Here is a 23,198-nt window from a genome sequence, read left to right as displayed (position 1 = left end):
TATTTTATCCACCCACATCACAGAAATGGACATGCATTTTGCTCTCAACTCATCATTATTAATAATGCTGTGACAAACATTCTCATATATCTTCCCTTATGGGTGAGAATGCCTCTGGGATCCTATATCTACCAATGGAAATGCTAGGTCATAGGTAACATATGTGTCATTCAGTGTCCTACTAGGAAAACAAATCACTCTAAGCAAGTCCTAGGGACTTTAATGCAGGGAATTGGTTACAGAAGTGAGGGAAAAGCTGAGAGCCAAATAGGGACATGCAGTAACAAAGTATCCTACAAGATTATTAAAGATCACAAAAGAAAAAAGTATCTAAAATTTGCGTTCTTAGGTGAGTACTTACAGATGTAAGTATGAGCAACAACCTTGAGCTGAGCTCTAAGGTCAGCTGGTAACTGAGAACACAGAGAAACAAGAGGCTACCTAGAGATGGGGTATCTTGAAAACAAACAAAATCAAATCATGGTCCAAGATTCCTATTATGAACAAAGTCTTTTCTAATAGGTTTGAATGGATGGGATCCTTACTCGGTCCATAGTCATTGTTACTGCAATATACTTCTTTTGAATTTTAACCCTTGTCTTTTATTTATTTTTTATTTTTTTAAAGATTTATTTATTTATGCATATAAGAGTTGGGGCACAGGCCAGAGATTTGGGGGATGAGAGAATTCACCAAAGAAAGAGTGGGGAACAGAACAGGCAGACTGACTGAAATACACTGCTGAGGGGGGCAGCAGGTGAAACAGGAGAGGTCTGCAGCGCCATGTGGGTAGCTCTCTGTCAGGTCGGGATCAAACTCGTGCTGCAGAGGCTGTGGATTGCTTCATAGCATGGTGCTTAACCCCTTGTGCAACCAGGGAAGCCCTTAATCCTTGTCTTTCAAATTACTTAGTTTCACTTGTCTCCCAAAGTTTGGAGACATCAAAATTTCCAAATACATGTAATTCAAGGACATAAACAATTGGGATTACAGCCCTGTGACAATCAATCTTGAGTTAACAAGGAAAGATTATGCTACCTTATGGGTCCCCAAACCTTTGCCCCTATTCATCAGGAAGTAATTCTAGCAGATGAACCTTTGCCCACTGCCCATCAGGTTTCAAAAGTAGGATTTATACAGAGAAGGGAACTGTCACCAGCCTGGTAACTATAAGTTCCTCGGCCTTTCCCTGTTTATCTTCGCTCTGCTCCTATTTATCTTTTCTTCAGACAAAACTGGAAATCTAAACAATGCTGGCTGAATCCAAGATAGAAATAAAACTAAAACAAGGATTAATCACAGCCTCATTACCATCCTAAAAAGCATGCTCACCAACACCATGACAGGTCCAGTCAAGACCAAACTTAGAAGAAAAAGGGTCTTGAATGCAGTTCCTGGAAACCTATTCCTGGAAGCCTATTCCTCTGAAATCCTGCTAACGCCAACTCTTTAGTCTCCCCCCTTCTTCAGTACTCTCCCATATAAATCACTTCTCCCCAATTCAGAGAGATAACTTTTGAGACCATAGACCATGTCCTTAGGTTTCTGGTTCCTGATTAAATCTGATTTCGTTCCACAAATTCTTGTCACTTGAATTTTAGCCTAAGAGCAGAGAGTAGCCAGACCCAGACCCTGATAACACTACCACATCAAAAACTACAGGAATCACTTCTAATAGGAGCCCAAGTCATCTGATGGAAGTTGGAATCACATTAGACTGCCTGGTAAGAGCTGAAAAGAAGGAAGAAATATAGATATTCCCTGGGGGTAGGAGGAGAGAAAGAGAGAATACTGTCTCCTACCAGATATGGGGGGGTCAAAATTACAACATTGAGCAATTATAAACTTAAGAGGATGCAAAGGTGATGGAAATAGGTAATTTCTCACTAATTCATGCAACAAACACTAGAAACTACTTATCAAGATAATAAGAACCAAGTCTGTTTGATTCCCCAACGCATCCCCTGTACCAAGCATGGCCATTATAGACATTCATTGACTAAATACTGACTGTGTGCCAGGAATAGCTAGGAGCACCATGGATATGCTCCTTACTCTCAGTCTCAAGGAGAAAAACTACTTCAGTGTGATAAAGGTTGAAATTTGCAATCAAACAAACTAATATCACAGATAATAAAAACAACTATGTGGGTGCACCACATCTACAAATAGAAGAAAAATCTTACTGTCATACCAATAGGGGCAGAGAAAGCATTTGTTGATATTCAAGATCCATTTATGATAAAACCCCTCAAAATAGGGATATAACACATATTGCAACATTAAATAAAGGCCCTATATGACAAACCCACAGTTAACATCATGCTCAGTGGTGAAAGATTGAAAGCTTTTCCTCTAAGATCTGGTATAAGAAGAATGTCCATTCTCACCACTTCTACTCAACAAATATTGTAAGTCTTATTTATATAGAACAATTAGGCAAGAGAAAGATACAAAAGGAATCCAAATGGCTTGGGGGAGGGGAGGAAACAGGGGCTCCCTGGGGCCGAGGGTTCAGGGGAGAAGGAGCCAGGGCCGGGAGCCAGGCAGCCCCAGGCAGCGCGGGCTACACAGTCTCCTAGCGACTCAAGCGTCTGGGAACTCTTTCCCTCGAGTACGCAGTCTCTGGGGAGCCAGCGGCAGGATGGCCGGCCGCAAGCAGCCTCTCCTGCCCGGGACTCTGGTCCAGGTGCCTATGGGCAAGAACTGCAGGCCCTGGTAAGCGCACAGCGTCGGGCGAGGGCGCATCCAGTGAGCGCCTCGCTAGGGCACCGAGACACGGAGATGCCTGGGGCTGGGGCCTGGGGGCCTGGGGCTGGGGCCCGGGGCAGAGAGGCTGACTGCAGCTGCAAGGTCCCGCTTGCCTTTTGCCCTGAAGGAAGGAGGCACCTGCAGGGTAAAAATATAAAATAGCCAGCCCTTGACATGCCCCATCGCCAAGGAACACTTATTTCAATTATCCTCAGCCCCCACCCGTCAACCCACAGCCGCAGGGAATGTAGATTCATGGACTCACGCCAGGTGGGAAACTATTGAGCAGAGTCCGCAGTGCAGACTAGTTTAGCCTAAGACCCACCTTTCTCCAGGTTTTCTACTTGGGATCCTTGCATCCAGTGTGAGGAGTCTGCTGTGACTTTTACTGAGAGCACCCAACTGGTGAATGTGGACAAGCTGAGCGCCTTTGGGGGCAGATGCCTCGGGTACTGGAGTGGTCTGCTGCTACTTCTCCACATGAACCCCTCTTCTCTACTTCTCCTCCTTAAGTGATGGAAGCTAACCCCCCTGGCAACTTCCTTTCCCACCCTAAGTCATGTGATCCATATGACCAGCCCTGTTTTCTTCTTTCAGGTACGAAGAGAATCCATCATCCAAGTACTTCAAGCACAGGAACAGGCTGAAGCGGCCCTGCCCCCTGAACAGCCGGAGGTGGAGATTTGTGGGAAAGGGACTGGATGACTTCAGGAACGGTTGCCTGTCTCGCCGAGGTCTCATCATTCGGGGCCCTGAGGAGGGCTCTCTCCCCCAGATTCCTCACAGAGCTCCCCGATCTACCCCAAAGAAGGGGCAAAAGGCACCTGTGAAGGAAGCAACCCTGTTTCCCAAGCTCTCACAAGCCCAGCAGGCACGGAAAGCATTCCTGGAGGACCTGGAAGCCCAGCTGACCCGGCACCCCTTGGCTCTCTACCCGAATCTGGAAGAAGATATGCCTGCAGAGGTGATGTCCTGTGGGAGGGCCTTTAGTGGGACCTCACAAATAAGTCCTTTAGGGGCTTAGGGAGTTTCGTTGAAGGGGTGACATATTTATGAGGGCCAGAGGACTGTTAAACAAGTAACTGGGTTCAGTTGAAACAAGAAAAGGCTTTTATTTGGGGCTTTAGTCCTGCAGCTCAGAAGACATGGATCCAAGCAACCTTTGAATTGTTTCCAGTTGCCGGGACATGGAAGCGCTTATATACACAAAGAAAAGGTGGGCTCCATCTGTTATAGACAGCCCCGATATTGAACGGGTTCCTGCCTGTGGGTCCTCACCCATGCGCTTAAAAGGGACTTATGAATACTCCACTACAGACACACACAAAAGGTTGATAAAAGGTTTATTTACAAGGGAAAAGGAAATAAGGAAAATGTACAACTCAGGGAGAAAATAGGGAAATAAAGTCTTTAATGCGTCCTACCCGATCCGAAGACCTGGAAACCCAAAGTCACTCTCAGAGCTGGCCGGACGCTGCGAGCTGGTGGAGAGCCAAAATGGGGTCCCCCAAAGCCCACGTGTCTGCCTTTTATATCCACCTGGCTGCTTAACCCCACCCTCAGGTCCCAGCCACCTTCCCTTTGGTGGTGATGGGATTTGGAGTTCCCAGTGTCTTTGGCTTTGACCTGGGGTGGGGGTGGAGTCCACAAAGCCTGTATGGAATTAGTTTTGGGACATCCTTTTCCCCCTAACACATCCAGCTCCATTGTGCTATGCAAATCAAGCCAGAAGTTAGCTAAGTTGCGATTGGTGCAGTATGTGCAGATTGGATGGATGAAGCCAAGCAGGGGTGCTTGGCTGAGCTCCAGTCCTTGGTGGTCTGTGGTTGTCAGCTTGGTTTCAGTTTGTCACTGGAGGTGGTTGTTTATAGCCAAGCCTGACCAGTGTGGGCTGCAGGGTCCTGCCTCAGGGCTTCCTGATGCTGTTTTGGTTTTATCCGGATGTCTCCATTTTGTCTTCTTACTTTTTAAATATTTCTGATTAGAATTAATGAATCCTAATCAGTATGAGAGTTCTTATGGGGGCTGGAACAGTTTCCTTTCTCTGCACCAAAGATACACAATGAGCTATAACATTGTAGGGGCAGGACTGGGCACAGTGAAGGTTTTCTGATCCCATGCAGACCGGGTAAAGGAGGAGTCAGAGTCCTCAGTAGTTTTGCAGGTTTTTTATTGGGGTTCACCAAGCATATGGCAGGCAGGGGTGCCGGCTGGGGGGCTGGGGGGCTGGGAGGCTGGCAGGCCTCCCAGCTCCCAGCAAGTCTTCACTCTGTCTGAGCTCTCTAGCGTTCGTTCTGCTGCTTCTCGGCTTCTCTTTTGGCTGCTGCTTCGGCTTCGGCTTCTGCTGCTGCTGCTGCTGCTGCTGCTGCTGCTGCTGCTGCTGCTGCTGCTGCTGCTGCTGCTGCTGCTGCTGGCGTCCCCCGTGACGCCGCCCTTAAAAGCACAGTCTTAGCTCAGCTGAATCCCATCTACCTATGCCCACACCCTATTCCAGGTGCCCGCCATCAGGCATACATTCAGGACAAGGATCCATCATCTATCCTGATGGCGGAAGGGCAGAAAAGCCTGATATTTTCTTTACCCTACAAACATACAAGTAGCTTTCTTGCTTTCTGTGAGTCTGTTCAATCTACAAAGGTCAGCAAACCAGAAAACATTTGACTTCTTTTTCCCTGAGGGTCTATCAGTCTACTTTGCTTGTGACATTTTTGGGGGGAGAAAGAAGTGGGGACAATTGTTTAGTCTTGATTCTGTCACTTTAGCATTGACTTAGGGGGTGTACACAAGCACTTACTAATGGGTGTGTGGGAGGTGGAGGAAATCCTGAATGGTCAAGGGGAAAATTCACCAGATTGTCAAGGCTAAGGCCAGGCAGCAGCCCTGTGGTATCGCCAATGTCCTCAGCCTCTTTTGCTTTTCAGCTCCATTAATCCCTTTATATATGTCTCTTATTCTTGTACCTCCAAATAACTTTCACACCTCCAGTCTCTTTCAAACAAGAAGCTAAGGGTTAAAAGTTAAAGGGTGCGTGTCAGCTGACTCTGCCTTTGAATTAGGCAAACAATAGCTTTTCCATCAATATCTAATTCATTTGACCTCTCTTAGCTTCTAGGGGTCTCGACAATTGAATTCCTTGGTTGGTCATTGCACCCTTGAACAAAATCCAGACCAAAATGATGTTAGATTTAAGGCAAAGGGGCAGGACACTGTCATCCTGCCCTGTAGTCTATTCCCTACACAATGAGTGTGGCAGTTCACAAGCTAGACTCCTCTACTCATCCTACCTCATCCCTGCTCTGCTCCATATCCGTTCCACATCTCGGCTGGCACTCACTCTGCTGCTGACATCCTGGCCTCCCTGCTGCTCTCTGAACATTCACAAGCATGTCCAGTCCAGCTGTTCCTATGCCACAAGTACTTTACCCCAATACTCCCTTCAGAGCTTTGTCCGATGTCTCCCGATTGGGAAGGCCTATATAAAATAGCACATTCCTTCCATCCTCATTCTCAATCCCTCCCCACCATCTGTTTTTCATTATAGATATCACTTGACCACTGGGCTCCTAGAATAAAAGTTCTACAAGGGCAGAAACTTGGTGTCTTTCACTGTGAACCACCAATACTTGGTGTGTGATAGACATTAAACAAATATTTGTGAATAGTGAGTAAATGACAGTTGCAGAGAAGTCTATAGAGGACAACTAGAATTCCTAACCCATTGTTTTCCACTTGAGGCTTTCCTTTCCTGTCTCCTGTAGGCCAGTGTTCCTGAGTCCAGGACAAGAGATGGTTCCACACATTCTTGAATGACACATGGTATCATGGTCCTTATTTCCATCTGACTTTCCCAACTAAGTGTGTTGGCTTCTTGCTAAGGCAGGATTTCTTCTTATGCTGCTTACCAGCAGCAATAATACCCAATTCAGGGCCTCCCCTGGTGGCACAGCGGTTGAGTGCTGGTTCGTTCCCTGGCCGCCGGCGAGGGTCCCACACACACACACACACACACAAAAAAAACCAAACCAATTCAAATAATACCCAGAATAAGAGCTTCCTTTTTTTTTTTTTTTTTGTTTTTTATAAAGCAAAGCCATACAGCCTAATTCCCATAGGTCCATTTAGGCCTAAACCTGCCACTATGGCCCTGAGTGACTTGGCGTGCTCCACCTCTGGAAGGAGTGAGGCCAGAGTCTGGCCAGTTCAGACCATGAGAGCTGCCAGTGGAAGGAAGAGGATTCACCAAGGAAAAAATCTAGCTATTACTATCCACAGGAAGAAGAACACATGCTTGGCAGTCAACAACCACAGAAATCTTAGTGGCAATGTGCTCATAGGGGCAGTTGGGAGCCAGGGTGCATCCAGAGGCACTATTCCGTACCAGGGAAGTGTTACTTCACTGCAAAATTTGTCTATCTAATGTCCAGGCGATGGGAAGTTCCTCACAGCACTCAGTACAGAGTTTGCCTAGGCACTGAATTGACCTACTGGAAAGGAAAAGCAATAGGGAGCGTTGGTCTGTTCTTAGAATCTAGAGATCCCCTCTTCAGTACATTTTCCTTCTCTCCAAGGGTTTTTTTTTTTTTTTTTCCTGTTTGTAGCTCTTATTAAAGGTGCTGGAAGTGCTGGATCCAGACAGGAAACTGGAGGACACATGGGCTTCTTGTCAGAGCACCAAGAAAATATTGAAGGAACCCACAAAACTTTTAAAAAAATGTCCTACCCAAGTCTACCTGGGACCGTAAGTATTACTCTTAACCCCTTGCTCATTCCTGTCACCTTATTAAACATTCTAGGAGGTACCTTCTCAAGTACCACTATGTTTAGAATAGAGAAGGAGGAATAACTAAGTTCCAATTTTTAAGGCCAGCATCTTCAAACTCTCTTAGCATTGTCTTCATATCACCTTCTCCTCTGTATATGTCCAATCTTTCTTTGCTTCTCTCTGACGATGACACTTGTGATGGTACTTGGAGCCCATGCAGATAATCCAGGATAATTCCCCCATCTCAACTTAACTTAAACACATCTGTGAATAAAATAACACTTGCAGGTTTCAAGGATTAGAACCTGATCTCTTTGGGGCTGTTATCAGATTACAAAAGCATGAGATTGTATCTCCCATCTTTAAAACAATTTCCCTTGACTACAGAGTCTCTCATTTCTTATAAAGCAAAACTCCTTGGAAAGAGACATACTTTCTCTTCTGTTCTTTCTTGAACTCTACTCTTTCTTGAACTCAATCTAGTTCGACATGACTAGATTTATATTTTGAAATGACCATTTTGGCTGCGGTGCAGAGAATGGCTTAGGGATTGGAGCTTGGGGGTCCTAAGAAAAGATGCAGAGACACCAGTGAGGAATCTTTTGCAGTAGTTCAGAGAAGGAGCTAGAATTAAAGTCTATCAGTCTTATTAATAGCTGGATTTTAGGGATAAAGGAGAGAGAAGTCAAGGATGTCTCCTACTTGTCAAGATTCTTCTGAGACTTTGACCAACTCTAAGCATGATAACTTGGGCTTTTATCTTAATAAATAACACTCATGATTAAAAAAATCAGCTTATAGGGATAAAATCCTACATAAGTTTTAACCCCTATAACTAATCATGATATTCTTGTCTTTATAATATTAATAATAGGACTGTAGTCTTTGAAAAATTAAAATATAATATGTGAGTTTGTAGGAGACTATTAGAAATACTTATTTTTGATTTCATTTCTCCCAAGATACTGTTTGAAATCAACTTGGATTCATGGTGCTTCATATCGTAATCCTTTGATGATCTCATTATCTGTAGCCCCAAGAAGACTTCTGTGCCACATCCAGGACAATGGCTTTATAAAGAGAAAAAGACCAATGAAACAGATTTGCTCCATGAAAATGGTTCGCTACTTCATAAAAATGTACGCCAAGTTGTTCATGACTTCTGCCACTGGGCCACTGACTTTGTAAGTTAGTAGTAATAGTTACAATTTACTTTGTAAAGTCAAGTTCAAAGTTGCTCTTATTAAAAATTATTGTTTGGATATAATCTAAGTCAAGTAATCAAAGTCATGAAGGACTCTTTATGACTTCCCTACCATTTATAATGAGTGCTTGGTTGTGGGTATGGTGTGGTAACATATATCTGAAGAGGTGGGGTTCTGTATTTCTGAATCATATACAGTGTTATAAACCAATGTTACTTTACTATAAAAATTATGAAATTATTTAAAATAAGATTGTTTTTCAGGAAAAAGAAAAGTCCTTAGAGATGAAATATTTAGAAAGTTTACAAATCTGCAGCCAATTGGAATGTTTATTATTTATAGCTCACATCATTAATGTTGCTTCATCTTTTTCAACTTTCAGCTACATTGAGATATTATTGATATGCACTATTGTGTAAGTTTAAGATGATTTCATAAATGCATATTTTGCAAAATGATTTCCACATAAGGTAACTTAACACATCCATCACCTTACACAATTAGCTTATATGTGTATGTGGGGAAGTGGTGGCGATGAGAACATCTGAGCTCTTCTTTCTGCTACTTTCTAAGCAACTTGCATGTTAACAACAATCATCATGCACATTCTCCCCTGTCTGTGTGGGCTTCCCTGGGTACTCAGGTTTCCTCCCAGGTTCATTGGTGTGTCTACATAGTCCCAGTCTGAGTGAGTGTGGCTGTGTGTGTGAGAGTACAATGTATTTTTTTTTAAGATTTATTTATTTATACAAGAATTGGGGTACAGGGCCTCCCCTGGTGGTGCAGTGGTTGAGCGCTGGGTTGTGAGGCTGCCCGCAGCCTCTGCAGCGCCAGTTCGATCCCCGGCCACTGGCGAGGGTCCCACAAAAAAAAAGAATTGGGGTACAGGCCAGAAGCGTGAGAGGGTGAGAGGATTCACCAGAGACAGAGCAGAGAGCAGAACAGGCAGAGGGACTGAAAACACTGCTGAGGGGAGCAGCGGGCAAGACAGGAGAGGTCTGCCGTGCCATGTGGGTATCTCCCTAGCCGATGGGGAATCGAACCTGCACTGTAGAGGCTGTGAACAGCTTCACAGCACTGTGCTCAACCTGCTGCACCACTGAGGAGACCCAAGAGTTCAGTCTTTGATGGGAGGGCATCCATCCATCGCTAGTGCCGGCCTTGTCCCTGAGCTACAAGGATAGTCTCTAGCCACCCAAGACCCTGAACCAAAGTAAACAGGATGTAAAATGAATGAATGAATGAATACAAATGATTGTTGAATGTTGCACATATTTTGGTCTTTAACAAATTGCCATGGCAACTTGACTCTTACTTTTACCAACTAGCCTACCGTCAAATTGGTTGTTTTGCTTAAATTCACAGTTTCCAAGAACCTACTAATGCTGTTAAGCAAGTGACTTACTGCACCCCTAGGGACACCATCTCTATGAAGTATTGGAGAAGTTTGCTTTTGTAGAACAGACTGAATTTTCTTCAATCCCTTAGTTTCTATTGACTCACTATTTCGTGTAGGTCCTAAGCTGTCTCATGCACACTGATAAAGCTCCTTAGGCCTCAAATATTTCACGTCTCCAATGAATGGTGACTGAGCATTTACCTCTCCTTCAAACTATCTCTTCTCTAGCCATGGTGAAATACCATCCTTAGATTAAAAAAGAGACCATTTGTCCTTGACTCATGCGGTATGATATTCTTCCAGGGTTGTTTGAATATTGATGAGGAGTTTATCCTGAAACAGTTCAACATTGACTATCAGAGCAAAACAAGCTGTGATGTGCTCCGCACGATGAGACTGAACCAGGTTCCTCTGGAGCTAAAGAAGACTGTAGGGCTAAATAAACTGCAGGAGCCAGAGATTTTCCATAAACTACACTGTGAGCAGAAACTACAGGTAATTGCAAAAGGGGAAAAGATGGAAAATCAAAGGAAGTGAAATTGCATTAAAAGCTTAAATGTTCTTTAATTCTGGAACTCAGAGGCATTTGTCTTTTTAGTAGAATTCTTGAACTTTTTAAATATTTAATATTTGGAAAAATGAATGAATATTCAATACATATAACAGAGTCAGTTAAACAAACAAGATTTGTGTTTTATTATTATCATTTGATAATTTGTTTTTATTATTATCATTTGAATAGTCATTATTATTACGTCTATGTGTTTTATAGGTGAGATAATCTCTTTATGTGTTTTATATATGCAAGTTATAATGTGAATGTCTGTTATAAAAGTACTGCAATTAATGATTATGGAAGCTGTTTATTTTATATCCTAAGAATCCTGGAATTTTTCGGGAAGTCTACTCTACTTGAGTACATGTTATTCTTGATCACATGCTTGCCCAATCACTAACAAATCACTCAATTTTCTAGTACCAATTTCCTATGAAGATAGAAGAACAAAGTAACAGAAAGGAGAAATAATACATGCTATGTCCAAAGGAAGTTACTATGGGCCCTGAGGCACTTTTTTATACAATATGTTATTGCAAATATATACCCAAGTCAAATGTGCCAATTCAACAATAGATATAAGTGTTCGAGTTGGAGTTAGTGGGGAAGGAAGTTTCTTTTTCTGAAAGTGAAAAACAGTATATTATCTCTGATTAGTTAGCCCTTGACAGCATGTGTCTGAACTTCAACATTTCACTTACTCGTGAATTTATTTCAGTCCCTTCTCCTCCCCTTCCTCTTCCCTCTCCTCCTACTCAACATGAAGCTGATGAAGATGAAGATCTTTACGTTATTTGATATACTTTTCTTAGTAACGTTTGTTCTTCTCTAGCTTACTTTATTGTAAAAACACAGTATATAATACACACGACATACAAAATAGGTGCTAATCGATCGTGCTTTGAGAATCAGCAAGCTATTTGTAGTTAAGTTGGGGGGAATCAAGTTTTTGATTGTGGGAAAGTGGAGGGAGGAAGGCAGTAGATGCCTGTCATCCCCATATTGCTCAAGGATCAACTGTATTCTCTACCTTTTAAACAAATTCTTTGATGCTCTATTGCCTATATTTTGGACATATTAACTTTGTCCTTTAAAACTGAACATGTGGACTGACATATTTTACATACATGCCATTTTCAAACCTTGGAAAAAGTCAACAATGCAAAAATACTTCCACTTGGTTAACAGTACAACCAGCTCAGGGACTGCTGAGGGACACGGGAAGTAATTCACTACACTTCCCCCTTCTCTCTCTCCTTGCCTTATACCAATTTGTTTCTTTCAAGAGCGGGTTCATGGGTTCATGCTGTTGAAAAAATTATTATTAATATTACTATTTTTGTAAAGTGGAGTAAAGTATATCCTGATTGAAATATGTAATGATTCAGTTGAAGATGCTCAGAGATCAGACTTTTGAAAAAGGTTAAACAGCTCATTAGCAGAGACCACGAATAGCTGGCAGAAAAAAATTCAGATGATTGCTGTCTGCTAAGTAGGTAAAAAGGATAAGCTGTTAAAAATGGGTGAAAAATCCTAGATATTGCTGTGACCTAGGTAACCAAAAGCAGAGAGGTGGGATTGGGTGAAACCCATTTACCTAAGGAGTGAGCTCTTAAGAGGCACCAAGGTAGAGCTTGAATTCCAGGATTGCCCATGCCCAAGGGCAAACTCACAAGGTCTCCTCTCATAGAATGGGAAGTGTTTCTTTGAGTAGCCTTTTGCACACATCCACCTGTAGCTCTGGTAGGGTTGACAGCTTAGCAGGGCTGGGCTTTTTGTGCTGGTAGCAGTCTTGGGTTAATCTGACATCCTTAGCCATGAGTGATGTTCTGAATCCCCCCTGAAAGTTATTAGCTGAGGGACTCCTTCCATCACCCCAGGCACAGGAGCACTAGTGTCACTTGATCAACACCATCTGGAGCTCATACTTAGAATTTTAGCCCGTAGTTTTGGGTCAAGCCCTAACCTGACTCCAGGATTCATAACTTCAGTGGTTCCTAGCTAATAGCATGTTGTTACAGATCTTTACTGCCTGCCCAGCCCCAACAGCTCCACAATACACCACATGGAGGCCATGCATGCCAGCAGTTCTTGGGCAGCAGCAAACTCATCTTCTACTCCTCCCACCACAAACATGAGGTTCCAAGACCAAGTAGCTCCCACTAGAACTGGAATCTATTAATAGTGAACATTTCTTCTTCTTCTTCTTTTTTTTTTTTTTTGGAAATCCATTTGCTCCAGACTAATCTATTGCATTCTGTCACACATTGTAATAATTCTATAACTTTGTTGGCTATATCTGCTGGGGAAGACGCTAAGCACTACCTCTTCATCTGCATCTTCCAACCTTTGCAAGCATCAGGGAACACATCAGAAATAATGAGCAGGTAGCCACATGCATCATGAGAGTTTTTGCCATTGGATTCTCCATGTTGTTTAGTCCAGTGAATCCAACTGGAGTCTTAGAATCCATTGACCTACAACACACAACTACAAGGCTAATTGCTGCCAGGTTCAAGAACTGGAGACCAGAGGTGGTTCCTCTGAGCCATAAGGAGGCTGCCATGGTACCCCAGGTTCACCTTCCTGTGGTAACCCCCCTGCTCTCTGCTCCCCCACTTACTTCAAGGGTGCAGTGTGCGGCAGGCCCAGGTGCACAGAGCACTCGTGCTCTGGTTCTCCCCTTTCAGCTTTTGTATGTCTGAAAATACCCTTATCAGCTTCCATTTTTAAAGATGTTTTGTGGGAATAGAATTCTAGGCTCACAGTTGTTTTTTTTTTTTTTCATTACTTAAATATATTATTCCAGTGTCTTATTGGTTTGGTTGTTTCTGATGAGAAATCCTATGCTATCCTTTCTGTTTTCTGGATTGTTTTTTCTTGGATATTTCTAAGACTTTCCTTTTTTCCCCACTGGACTTGAGTAGTGTGATTATTGTACACCATGGTGTATCTCTCTTCCTGCCTCTTGTGTTTGGGGTTTGTTGAACCTCTTTGATATTTGGGTTTATAGTTTTCATCAAATTTGAACATTTCATCAAGTTTTGACCATTATTTCTTCAAAATTTTTTGTTTTCTCTCAGTCCTCTCATAGGATTGCATGTCCTCATGTTGTGTAAGGTGTCTCATAGTTCACTAGTGCTCTGTGCAGCTTCTTGATTCCTTTTTCTCTCTGTGTAATTGTGGTGTCTTAAATTCACTAATTTTTCTCCTCCAGTATCTAATCAGCTATTAATATCATTCAGTGCTTTTTCTCATCTCATGAATTATAAATATTATATCAAGAAGTTTGACTTGGGTGTTTTAAAATATCTTTCATATCTCTAATTAGTAACCTTTTTAAATGTATTGCAGTTATAACAACTGCTTTCATGTTCTTGTTTATTAATTCTAACATCTTTATCCATTCTGTGTCAGTTTCCACTAATTGATTTCTCACCTCACCATGGATTATGTTTTCTTGCTTTTCAACATGTCTGGTGATATTTGAGTCAAAGCGAGATGTTGAGAATATTCCTTTATCAGGGCTGGGTACTTTTGTACTCCTATAAACTTGAGTTATATTTTGGATATAAAGTGACTTTGAAATGTTTGATCCTTTTGGGGATTGCTTTTAAGATTTTTTTGGAAGCCCAAAGTAATGTTCAGTCTCAAGCTAATTCCCTACTATTGAGGCAAGACCCTTCTGTCTATGAATCTTTAGGTTTCCTGGACAAAATAGACACTCTCCTGGCCCTGTGTGCATGCTGGCCATTGCTGCCTCGAATCCTTTTGGTTGGTTCTTTCCTTGTCCTTGAGTAGTCTCCTTCCTATGCTCTTTCCTTGTCCTTGAGACTCCTTGCCAACTTCTGGAGTTCCCTCTATGTGCATCTCTCTCTGTTGCTCTGCTGCAAACTTTAGCTGCCTTGGTCTCCGTGGACTCTCAGGTCTGTCTCCTCAACTTGGAGTTCAATGGGCCCCTCCTGGCCTCCTCTCTGCACTGTGACCTGGACACTCAACACAGTGAGCTGGGACAATTGTGGGACTAATTTCATATGTTTCTTATCTCTCAGTGATCACTGTTCTTTGTTACTTGATGTCCAGTATTTTGCAAGCCATTGTTTCATATAATTCCCGCCCCACAGCCCATTTTTTGACTTGCAGGTGGGAGGATAAATCTGGTCAGTGTTCTAGAAGTGAAAGTCCCCATCTTGATTTTTTTCACATTGCCTGCTCTCAGATCTGCTACATTCTGCTCTTTTATGTTCTTTAAAACTCTGAACTTTCCCACTATCTTTTCTTTCCTCATATTATTTTCTTTGCTTGAATTACCCCTTTTTCTACATGCCAATGTCTTTATTTAGACACAGGTCATATGCTAATTTTTCATGTACTTTTTGTAGGTCCCTTGGTGAACATCAATTTATTCTGCTTTCTTATCTCTCACAGCAATCTGTGCCTCTACTGTAGCATATCTCTCTTTGTCCTATATGTACATCCACCCACTTATTTATGCTTTAATTCAATAATGTGTCTAACAATCTATTGCTATGTGCACAAAAGTACTAGAACAAATAAAGAAAAAATGAAGGGCTCTTTCCTGTACTTAATGAACTTATAGTGTAGAAGGGTCATCAGGTAAATTATTACTAATTAAATGATGTCATAATTCATACAGGACATAGGAAAAAGTAATCAAAATCACCACGCATGGGGTGTGGGTTCAGTTAAGGCTTCACAAAGAAGTTATGTTTGTGTTGAATCTTGAAAGATCACCAAGATAACAAAGATCCAACAACATAATATTCCAGATCAAATTCTTCAGCATGGAAGTAGTATAGATACTATTCTCCTTCCTCCCTCTCTTTTTTCCTCTTTCCTTCCTCCCTTTAATTTCTTTCCTTTCCTTCCTTTCATTTAATTTAATTAAGTGGCTCTCAGTTGAGGATGATTCTGCCTCTCTCTCTCTCCTCTTCTGCCCAGGGATAATTTGGCAGTTTCTGGAGATCACATTTTCGGTTGTCACAAATTGGGTGGTGCTACTGCCAGCTAGTGGGCAGAGATAAGAAATGCCACAAACTATCCTAGAGTGAACAGTACAACCTCCCACCCCCACTACACCCAATAAAAAAAATTATCCAGCTCAAAATGTCCAAAAAACCTACTGTTCAAAGTTAAGAAATCCAACGTTAATTCAAAAAATTTTTCAAGCATCTATTATGTCTTAAGTATTGTTCTGCATGCCAGGTGGCTAGAGAGAGGAAGAATTTTGGAGCTTACATTTTAGAGAATGAGAAGAGAGGGCCTCCCCTGGTGGCGCAGTGGTTGAGCGCAGAGCTGCAAAGCTGCCCACAGCCTCTGCAGAGCCGCTTCAATCCTTGGCCACTGGCGAGGGTCCCACATGGCACGCAGACCTCTCCTGCCATGCCCGCTGCTCCCCTCAGCAGTGTATTTTGTCAGTCTGCCTGTTCTGTTCCCCGCTCTGGCTCTGGTGAATTCTCTCACCCTCCTGTGCTTCTGACTGTACCCAGTGCTTGTATAAATAAATAAATAAATAAATCTTAAAAAAAAAAAAACAGATTAGTAGAGAATGAGAAGAGAGACAATCAGAAAAGTATAGAGCTGATCAAATGGTGATATGTGCTATTAAGAAAAATGAGGAAGGGAAGGCAGACAAGATAAGTAAGTCATGTGGGTATCTTGGGGAGGAGCATTACACAGTGGAAAACGTGAGTTTCCCACTGTCTAATCTGCAAAGGCCCTGAGGCAGAAATGTGAAAGATGTGCTCCAGAAATAGCAAGGAGGGCAGTGTGCTTGGAATGGAGGTATCACAATGTTGAATCCAGCTCTTAGAAATGGTAGCCCTCCCCTCTGCTTCAGGTAGCCTTATGACTTCACTCTAGACTGTCCCACACATTCTACCTCACAGTTTACATGTGAGGAGAGAGAGGGACAGAATCTTTGTCTTTCATGTTTCTTTATGCCACTCTAGAATTAAAACCCCATTTGTGATGGGACAATGTCTGGGTGTTGTATCCACAGTGCTGAACAATGAAGCAACAAGAGGTTTACATCCTTGATGTTCCACTGAGGCATGGGATTAAGAAAGGAATGGTATCTATTCTTCCTCCTCTTTTTCTCTCCCAATTAAGGAGGCAGGAGATGGCACTGGGTAACATTTTTATAAAAAGTAGTATAGCATTTACATGCTGTGCAGTACTAGACTCATAATAAGGCTAAGAGCTAATTTGGGTTGACTTATTTAAGGACATTATTCTTCCGCGAAATATATAATTTTTACATGATTTCTAGCAGCTTTACATCTATTCTCTCCTTTATCTTTCCAACAATCCTATGGGACAAACACTATTATCTCCATTTTGCAGATGAAGAATTTATGTAACTTGTCTATGGGGAGGGGGGAGGTTTGGATTTGTACCAAGATTTGTCTAAATCTAAATGCCACACTTGACTACCTCATTATTTTTGTAATCATGAACTTTTCCTGTCAGCTCTGTAAATTAAACCACAGTGATCCTTCATAAAATACAAAAAGGAGCAACAGGATAAATCTTAGATTTATTGAAATGAAAAGCCAAAAAAATAATGAAATTGGAAACTATGTTATTCTTCTCTAGAATCCCTATAAGCCAAAGTGGGTGAAAATGAGATATGGAGCTTGGTATTTGAACCCCAAGTTGTGGAAAAAGCAGAGAGCAGATGAACCCTTGGTTGACCCTAAGATCTCACAGAAAGCTCAAGATGAAAATTTTAAAAAGGAGCTGCAGGAACAGGTTTGTGTATGTGCTGAAATTTTATCATCTGAAATAGATTATCATTTTGGAGTCAAAGTCTCTGTAATAATAGAAGTCTCCCGAAAAAGTCTAACAACTCAAATATTGAATTCAGCAATGAGAAAACCAAGTCATTATATGAGGAATATGTAATAAGCAAGACTTGAAATCCAGAGGCTCCTGGTAGAAGCAATGTATCTAAATAGGAGACAATCATTCATTGTTCTCCTGACATTTTTGAAACAATTGATTCCATGGATAAATCGGCTGTTCAAAGGTTGATGTGACTTCAGAGCTCAGAATCCATGTAATGTCATGGGTTCTTTTTGAATAACTAGTGTGAAGCTCTCGCACTCTCTCTCTTTTTTCTAATCAACAATGGATGAATATTAAAAGCAATTCAAAATTGCATTCAGGGAACTTCTTTATACAATTTAGCAGAGTTGCAGAATCTATCTGAGAGAAGGGGGACAAAGGTTAAATAGCCCTATTTGTTATTGCAACTCCACAAACACCACAAGAATGTGCTCTAATTTTACTGCAAACAAACTCTGCCTGCTCATCTCTTATGTACAAACATCTAATGGAAAAAAGATACTCATCATAGTCATGGAAATTTGGAAATACTGACACAACACTTGCATAGCACTCTGATGAGAGTATTTGTGAACCTCATCCCTTTTTCAGTAGAGCCAAAACTTCTCCCAAATAATGTGGAAACACTTTGAAAATATAAAAATTTGGTTACTTATTCAGGAATCACTTAGCAATTACCTCCTTTAGATTGCAAAGCTGAGGCAGAAAAGCTATTTTTGTCTTTTCTAGAATTAGTTATGAAATTTTTATTTTCAGATATGAAGCATGACAAATTTATGAGCACAAGATGCTTAAATGAGCCTCAAGATAATGTAAATAATGTTTAGCAGAATGTCTTGGTGCAGTGTTTTTGGAAATGACTAAGTTATATGAATTACTATTCTTGTTCCACTTTGAAGAAAAATGACAAAAGATTCTCAATGAATTAAATAGTTAAAAACAAAAATAGGAGTTTCTTTTAAGGTGTTTAGATGTTCTCTCTTCAGAAATATATTCTAAAATCCTTGAAAACTTAATAACTTTACAAACATTTTCACAATGAAAACTAAGAAAGACATTGGCAATAGTCAGCTCATGAAAAAAATTCATATTTACATTTTAGAAATATGGTTGATAGGACTTAGTGTAAAAGATTTTCAGGCAGTTTAGACACAGAAAGGATTCAAAATGAGGGGATTGTTTATAATGATTTTATCATTCACATTTTTGCAATACCCAAAGATTGACTCACCCTCTACACTTTAGGGGGTGGCACTTGGCTATGATGTCACAACTCACAAGGACTCCCAGACACGATGTTTTGCTGGCAAGGGATAGTCCCTGTGGTGACGTGGTTGTCCACGTGGCTGTCCTGTTGGGAACACACGAGTCTGAATGTTTTTTTGAGCTTGTTTGTAAGGTGAAATAATCTTTCATGAATTATAAATGACATAAACTTCTACATCCAATTTTTACATTCAAATAAGTGAAAGGACAAACCAAAGCTACGCCGGAATTCCCCAAAGATGTTGGGACTGGATCAAGGCTTTTGGGATTATCACACCCTTTCAAGTTCAGATTTAAAAATTGTGGCTATATATGAGCAGGAAAACTTGCTTCTTCCTCTATTATTCTCAATTCTCACCAAATGTGTCAGGATTTTTACACCCCACCAAACTATTCTCTGATTCTCCAGACGCCCTGGGGTGGTCTAAAATTTAACTCAATCTGACACCATCTACCTGGAGATAAGGTAGGGATCCCATATAAGTTAAGGACTCAGTCCCACAAGACTGATCTGACCCTCCCACCCCTTTCACCCTCCTTACCCCCTTTCATCCCCTGCCTTCAAGTCCAGGTTGCCTCTTGTGCTTCTTAGCAGCCAACTCTACATCAGAGGCTCCCACAAGCCCTCCTCAGGTTAGTCACCTACTAGAAGAGCTAAATCAGGAAAAGAGCTTACTTATTTGATTGCTGGTTATTATAAAAGGCACCGAGGAAAAGCCAGATGGGAGAGTTTATAGGGCAAAGTTTGTGGGAAGGAAAGTGGAGCTTTCCAGCCCTCCCCTGGTGCGATACTCTTCTTGTACCTCTGCACATTCACCTACCCAGAAACTCTTTAAACATAGTCCTTCAGGGTTTTTATGGAGCTTTCATTGCACAAGCATGAGTGATAAAGTATTGGTTGTTGGTGATTGATTCAACTTCCATCTGGTCTCCCCACCCCAGAGTCTGGGGGATGGGGCTAAATGTGCCAACCCTTTAATCAGGAGAGACAGGAGAGAAAGTTGGATATCTTTTGCAAACATTTATGTTCAAACCATGAACACTCTTGACACACATATTCCCAAATAAGAAGGAAGTCGTTGAAAGTGAAGTGTTTTCCAAAGAGCTACCTGCTTTTCTAAAATTAGGGCAAATATGCAACCAAACTTTTGATGCTCACTCTTCTTGTAATGTGGATCTTTTTTTTAGGAGGAGTTACTTGCGGACCTTCATGGAACAGCTGCTTTTAAAGATTTCGTTCTAAGCAGGGGCTACCGGATGCCGAATGTGAGTAAAGCATGGTTTCAAAAAAGCCAACGGAGGGACCCACCAGCCGTGATGGGAGGAGTCAGCACCCCAGCAAAGTAAAACACTTCCCTTACAGGCTTATGCCAGAACTCAGCTCACTGGAAGAAGGGCGTGCTTTTCCCTAAACAGGAGCCCAGAGGTGGGATTTGGCATTTTCCTCTCTTTATTCTGCCTATTTGGTTTCTGCTGTGTCAGCGGTGTTATCTTCCTGCTGACTCACCTGCCTTGGTTTTGGCTTCAGTGACACCAAAGTGAAAGGGATCTACATGTAGGAGGTGTGGCCTTCAAATTGCCTACTTTTAATTCTCGAGTGAGTTTTTGATTCTCTTTTATTTTCATACTTAAGGAAAAAAAATACCTGTGGTTTGGGTCAGGTTATGGAGCTGGGAGTTGGCATATTATAATGTGGGAAAGATCTACATTAGTATCTATTTTCCATAACTAAAGAACTCCAAAGGGATTTCATTTTTTAGGACAAAAGCTGAAGTGATAAAGTGCTATGGGGTGGGCCTCCAGGGCACACAGGCTAGGGCAAAAGATCATTTCTAGGAGAGTCCACCACTATTTTCTTTTTCCCACATTCTCTTTCCCCCTTTCTAGTTCCCACTCCCTTAACTTGCCCACTGACCAGACTGTCCCCCATATGGTGTGGTCCCCTTAGAAGGCGAAAAGTAAGGAAGGTGGTGGGGGAGGTTGGCTGAGAGTTCCATGAGCAAGAGGGTCTGATGCCTGCATTGCTGTGTCCAGACCAGCCTAGTCAGTACAGCAGGGAGCCAACCAGGCGTGGAGCCAAAGGCCGAGCTAATAATAAGCCATGCACTTGTCCTGCGTCCACCCTGCATACATCTCTGGGCTGACGGAGGTGGTGCAGCCAGCGTGGTCACAAGTTCTGGAAAATGGGATACAGCTGTCTCTCACTTTTTGAAAAACCGTGTTACACCATTTTGTGTTTAGGAAAGACCTACATTAGTCCCTGGTTTCAATAACTAAAGAAATTTGAAGGGATTTCATTTTTACGTCAACGGCTGAAAAGTGAAACTAGTGTTCAGTGTTTGTTTTGCAGTGAGCAAGCAGAGGCATTGCTAGAATCTCCCACATGCCCAACACCTCCTGGAGAAACACTGTATACAGGCCATGTATTTTGTCAATTCTGCTTGGAGTATTACTTTAGATTTTGGTGTAATTTGGCAGGTTAGTTTTTACATCTGGGATGTTCAACTTTTTTAATATAAATTGATAGTAATTGCTTCTTCCTATTATGCAATTTTTGTTTTTCAAAAGTTTTCATAGGCATGCTCTACTTTCCACTTCCTATAGTGATAGAACTAACAGTAGTTTATACTTACTGGAAAATAAAGTTATTCTCCAAGTTCAGCTCCCGACTGGTTTCAAAGGCAATATGAGAACAAATGTGAAGTGTGTGGTAGAGGTGGAGTTAAAAGACTTCATTACATAACTGCAATGAAGTTACCTCCTTTAGCTTTAAGCATCAATAACAGGCCTGCCAGATGTATTTAATCTGTTTACACATATTTATATTTATGATAACTTATAACAACTGCCTAATCTGTATATAAGGCTCACATAACCATATTTCTTTATATTTGTAATCTATAAAATATGTTTATATATTTTATATATGTAATTATGATTATATTTATTTTACGTAAATATACTTAAGTATAAATGTAATTATGAAAGATGTATGTTTATAGATATGTACATAAACACACACATATATTCCTCTTGCCAAGAATTATCTCTCTCCTTATTTGCTCTTGATGTTATAATGACCTAAAGTTCTATATTAACATACTTAGCAGCAAAACACTTAAATTTTTTTTTTCTGATTTGTCCTGTCTTAATTTAATCCACTCTATTGATGAACATTTATTTCAGTTCAGGCAAAAGGCAGCATGCCTGACACACTGACTATATTTTTTCAGTATTAACCTGGGCCTACAGCGATTCCTCTGAGAATATCTACCCACTCAAACCCTTGAATATTTCTCCCTTTATTGTTATATTCTATATCCTCTATTTTATCAATAAGATTTAAACTAAAAGAAAGGAGTGAAACTATTATAGTAAAGGACACACACTACTTAACTCTATGTATAAACATTTGTTCTCTTTACTCCCATAATGTCTGTGCACCCTGTGGATATACACATTCAGATATGTGATACAGACACACATACAGCATTTCAGCATCAGCTATTGGATTATCTGCTTGTGCATTGCCTCTAGCATTATTCCATCTGCTACACTGATGAGTCTCAGGCCTGTAATAGTGGAAGGAGACACCACACTATGCTGAGCTGGGCTGGACTGGGCTGGACTTGAGCACAGAACAAGTGTGAATTAGATCTAGGTGTTTCTGATGTTGTGCAGCGACCTTCTAAAGTTCAATATCTATTATTGTCTAATTACCAATATGAGATTTTGAGTAGGACAAGGTGTAAGATTGTGAGTTTGATTATGCTAGTGGTTGTGGTCAGGACTATACATTTTTGTTTATCAGTCTAATGAAGGTCTTTCTCTCTTTTTTTTTTAGTTCCTTGAGAAGATAACTATCAGGAAGGATTGTAAAATGTGTAATAATATTCCTATAAAATAATTCAAGTATAGAAGAATCATGGAAATGATCAGACAGATTTTACTTCCTGTGTACTTGGCTAGTACTCTCTCATTTTAAATATTAAACAAAACTTATGATGAATGTCCCACTGTGGATGCCCAACTTTGACTTGGCAACATCTATGAGTTTCACATCTAATACTTACAAACATTTCACAATGTCCTTCTGTTTCAGTTAATCAATATTCTATATGTTTTACCAACTATGGGATCAGTATTAACATATTGTCTTTTTACACTTTTATAGCATTGTCAATATTATATAATTATGTAAACTCTTTGTAAAAATAAATAAAACCATAAATATAAACAGAATTATTCTACTGAATTTCCCCCAGAGTATTATTTTTTCTGGTTTTAAGTATCTCTTTTGTTCTTTCTTTAGAATATAATTTTCATTCATTTTGAATTAAGTTTATACAGGCTTTTCTCCCTTTTTCAGGTATTTGGGTCTGGATTTTT

At 41.0% G+C, this 23,198-nt stretch overlaps 1 protein-coding gene across 1 annotated transcript; it reads left to right on the top strand.

The window, feature by feature from the left end:
- Positions 1-2,644: 2,644 nt before the first annotated feature.
- Positions 2,645-20,711, top strand: FAM47E (family with sequence similarity 47 member E; the record flags this gene model as incomplete). The annotated part of the gene is made up of 9 exons (XM_084232975.1): positions 2,645-2,718; positions 3,087-3,200; positions 3,349-3,715; positions 7,350-7,489; positions 8,547-8,697; positions 10,421-10,612; positions 17,292-17,447; positions 19,998-20,075; positions 20,697-20,711. The coding sequence occupies 9 exons, from the start codon at positions 2,645-2,647 to the stop codon at positions 20,709-20,711; spliced, it is 1,287 nt and encodes a 428-aa protein (XP_084089101.1).
- Between the last annotated feature and the right edge of the window lie 2,487 nt (positions 20,712-23,198).

This window comes from Talpa europaea (genome assembly GCF_964194135.1).
Source record: "Talpa europaea genome assembly, chromosome: 5".
In the NCBI taxonomy this organism is placed as follows: domain Eukaryota; kingdom Metazoa; phylum Chordata; class Mammalia; order Eulipotyphla; family Talpidae; genus Talpa; species Talpa europaea.
The sequence above is the reverse complement of the archived record's forward strand: the minus strand, read 5'-3'. Positions and strand labels throughout refer to the sequence as shown.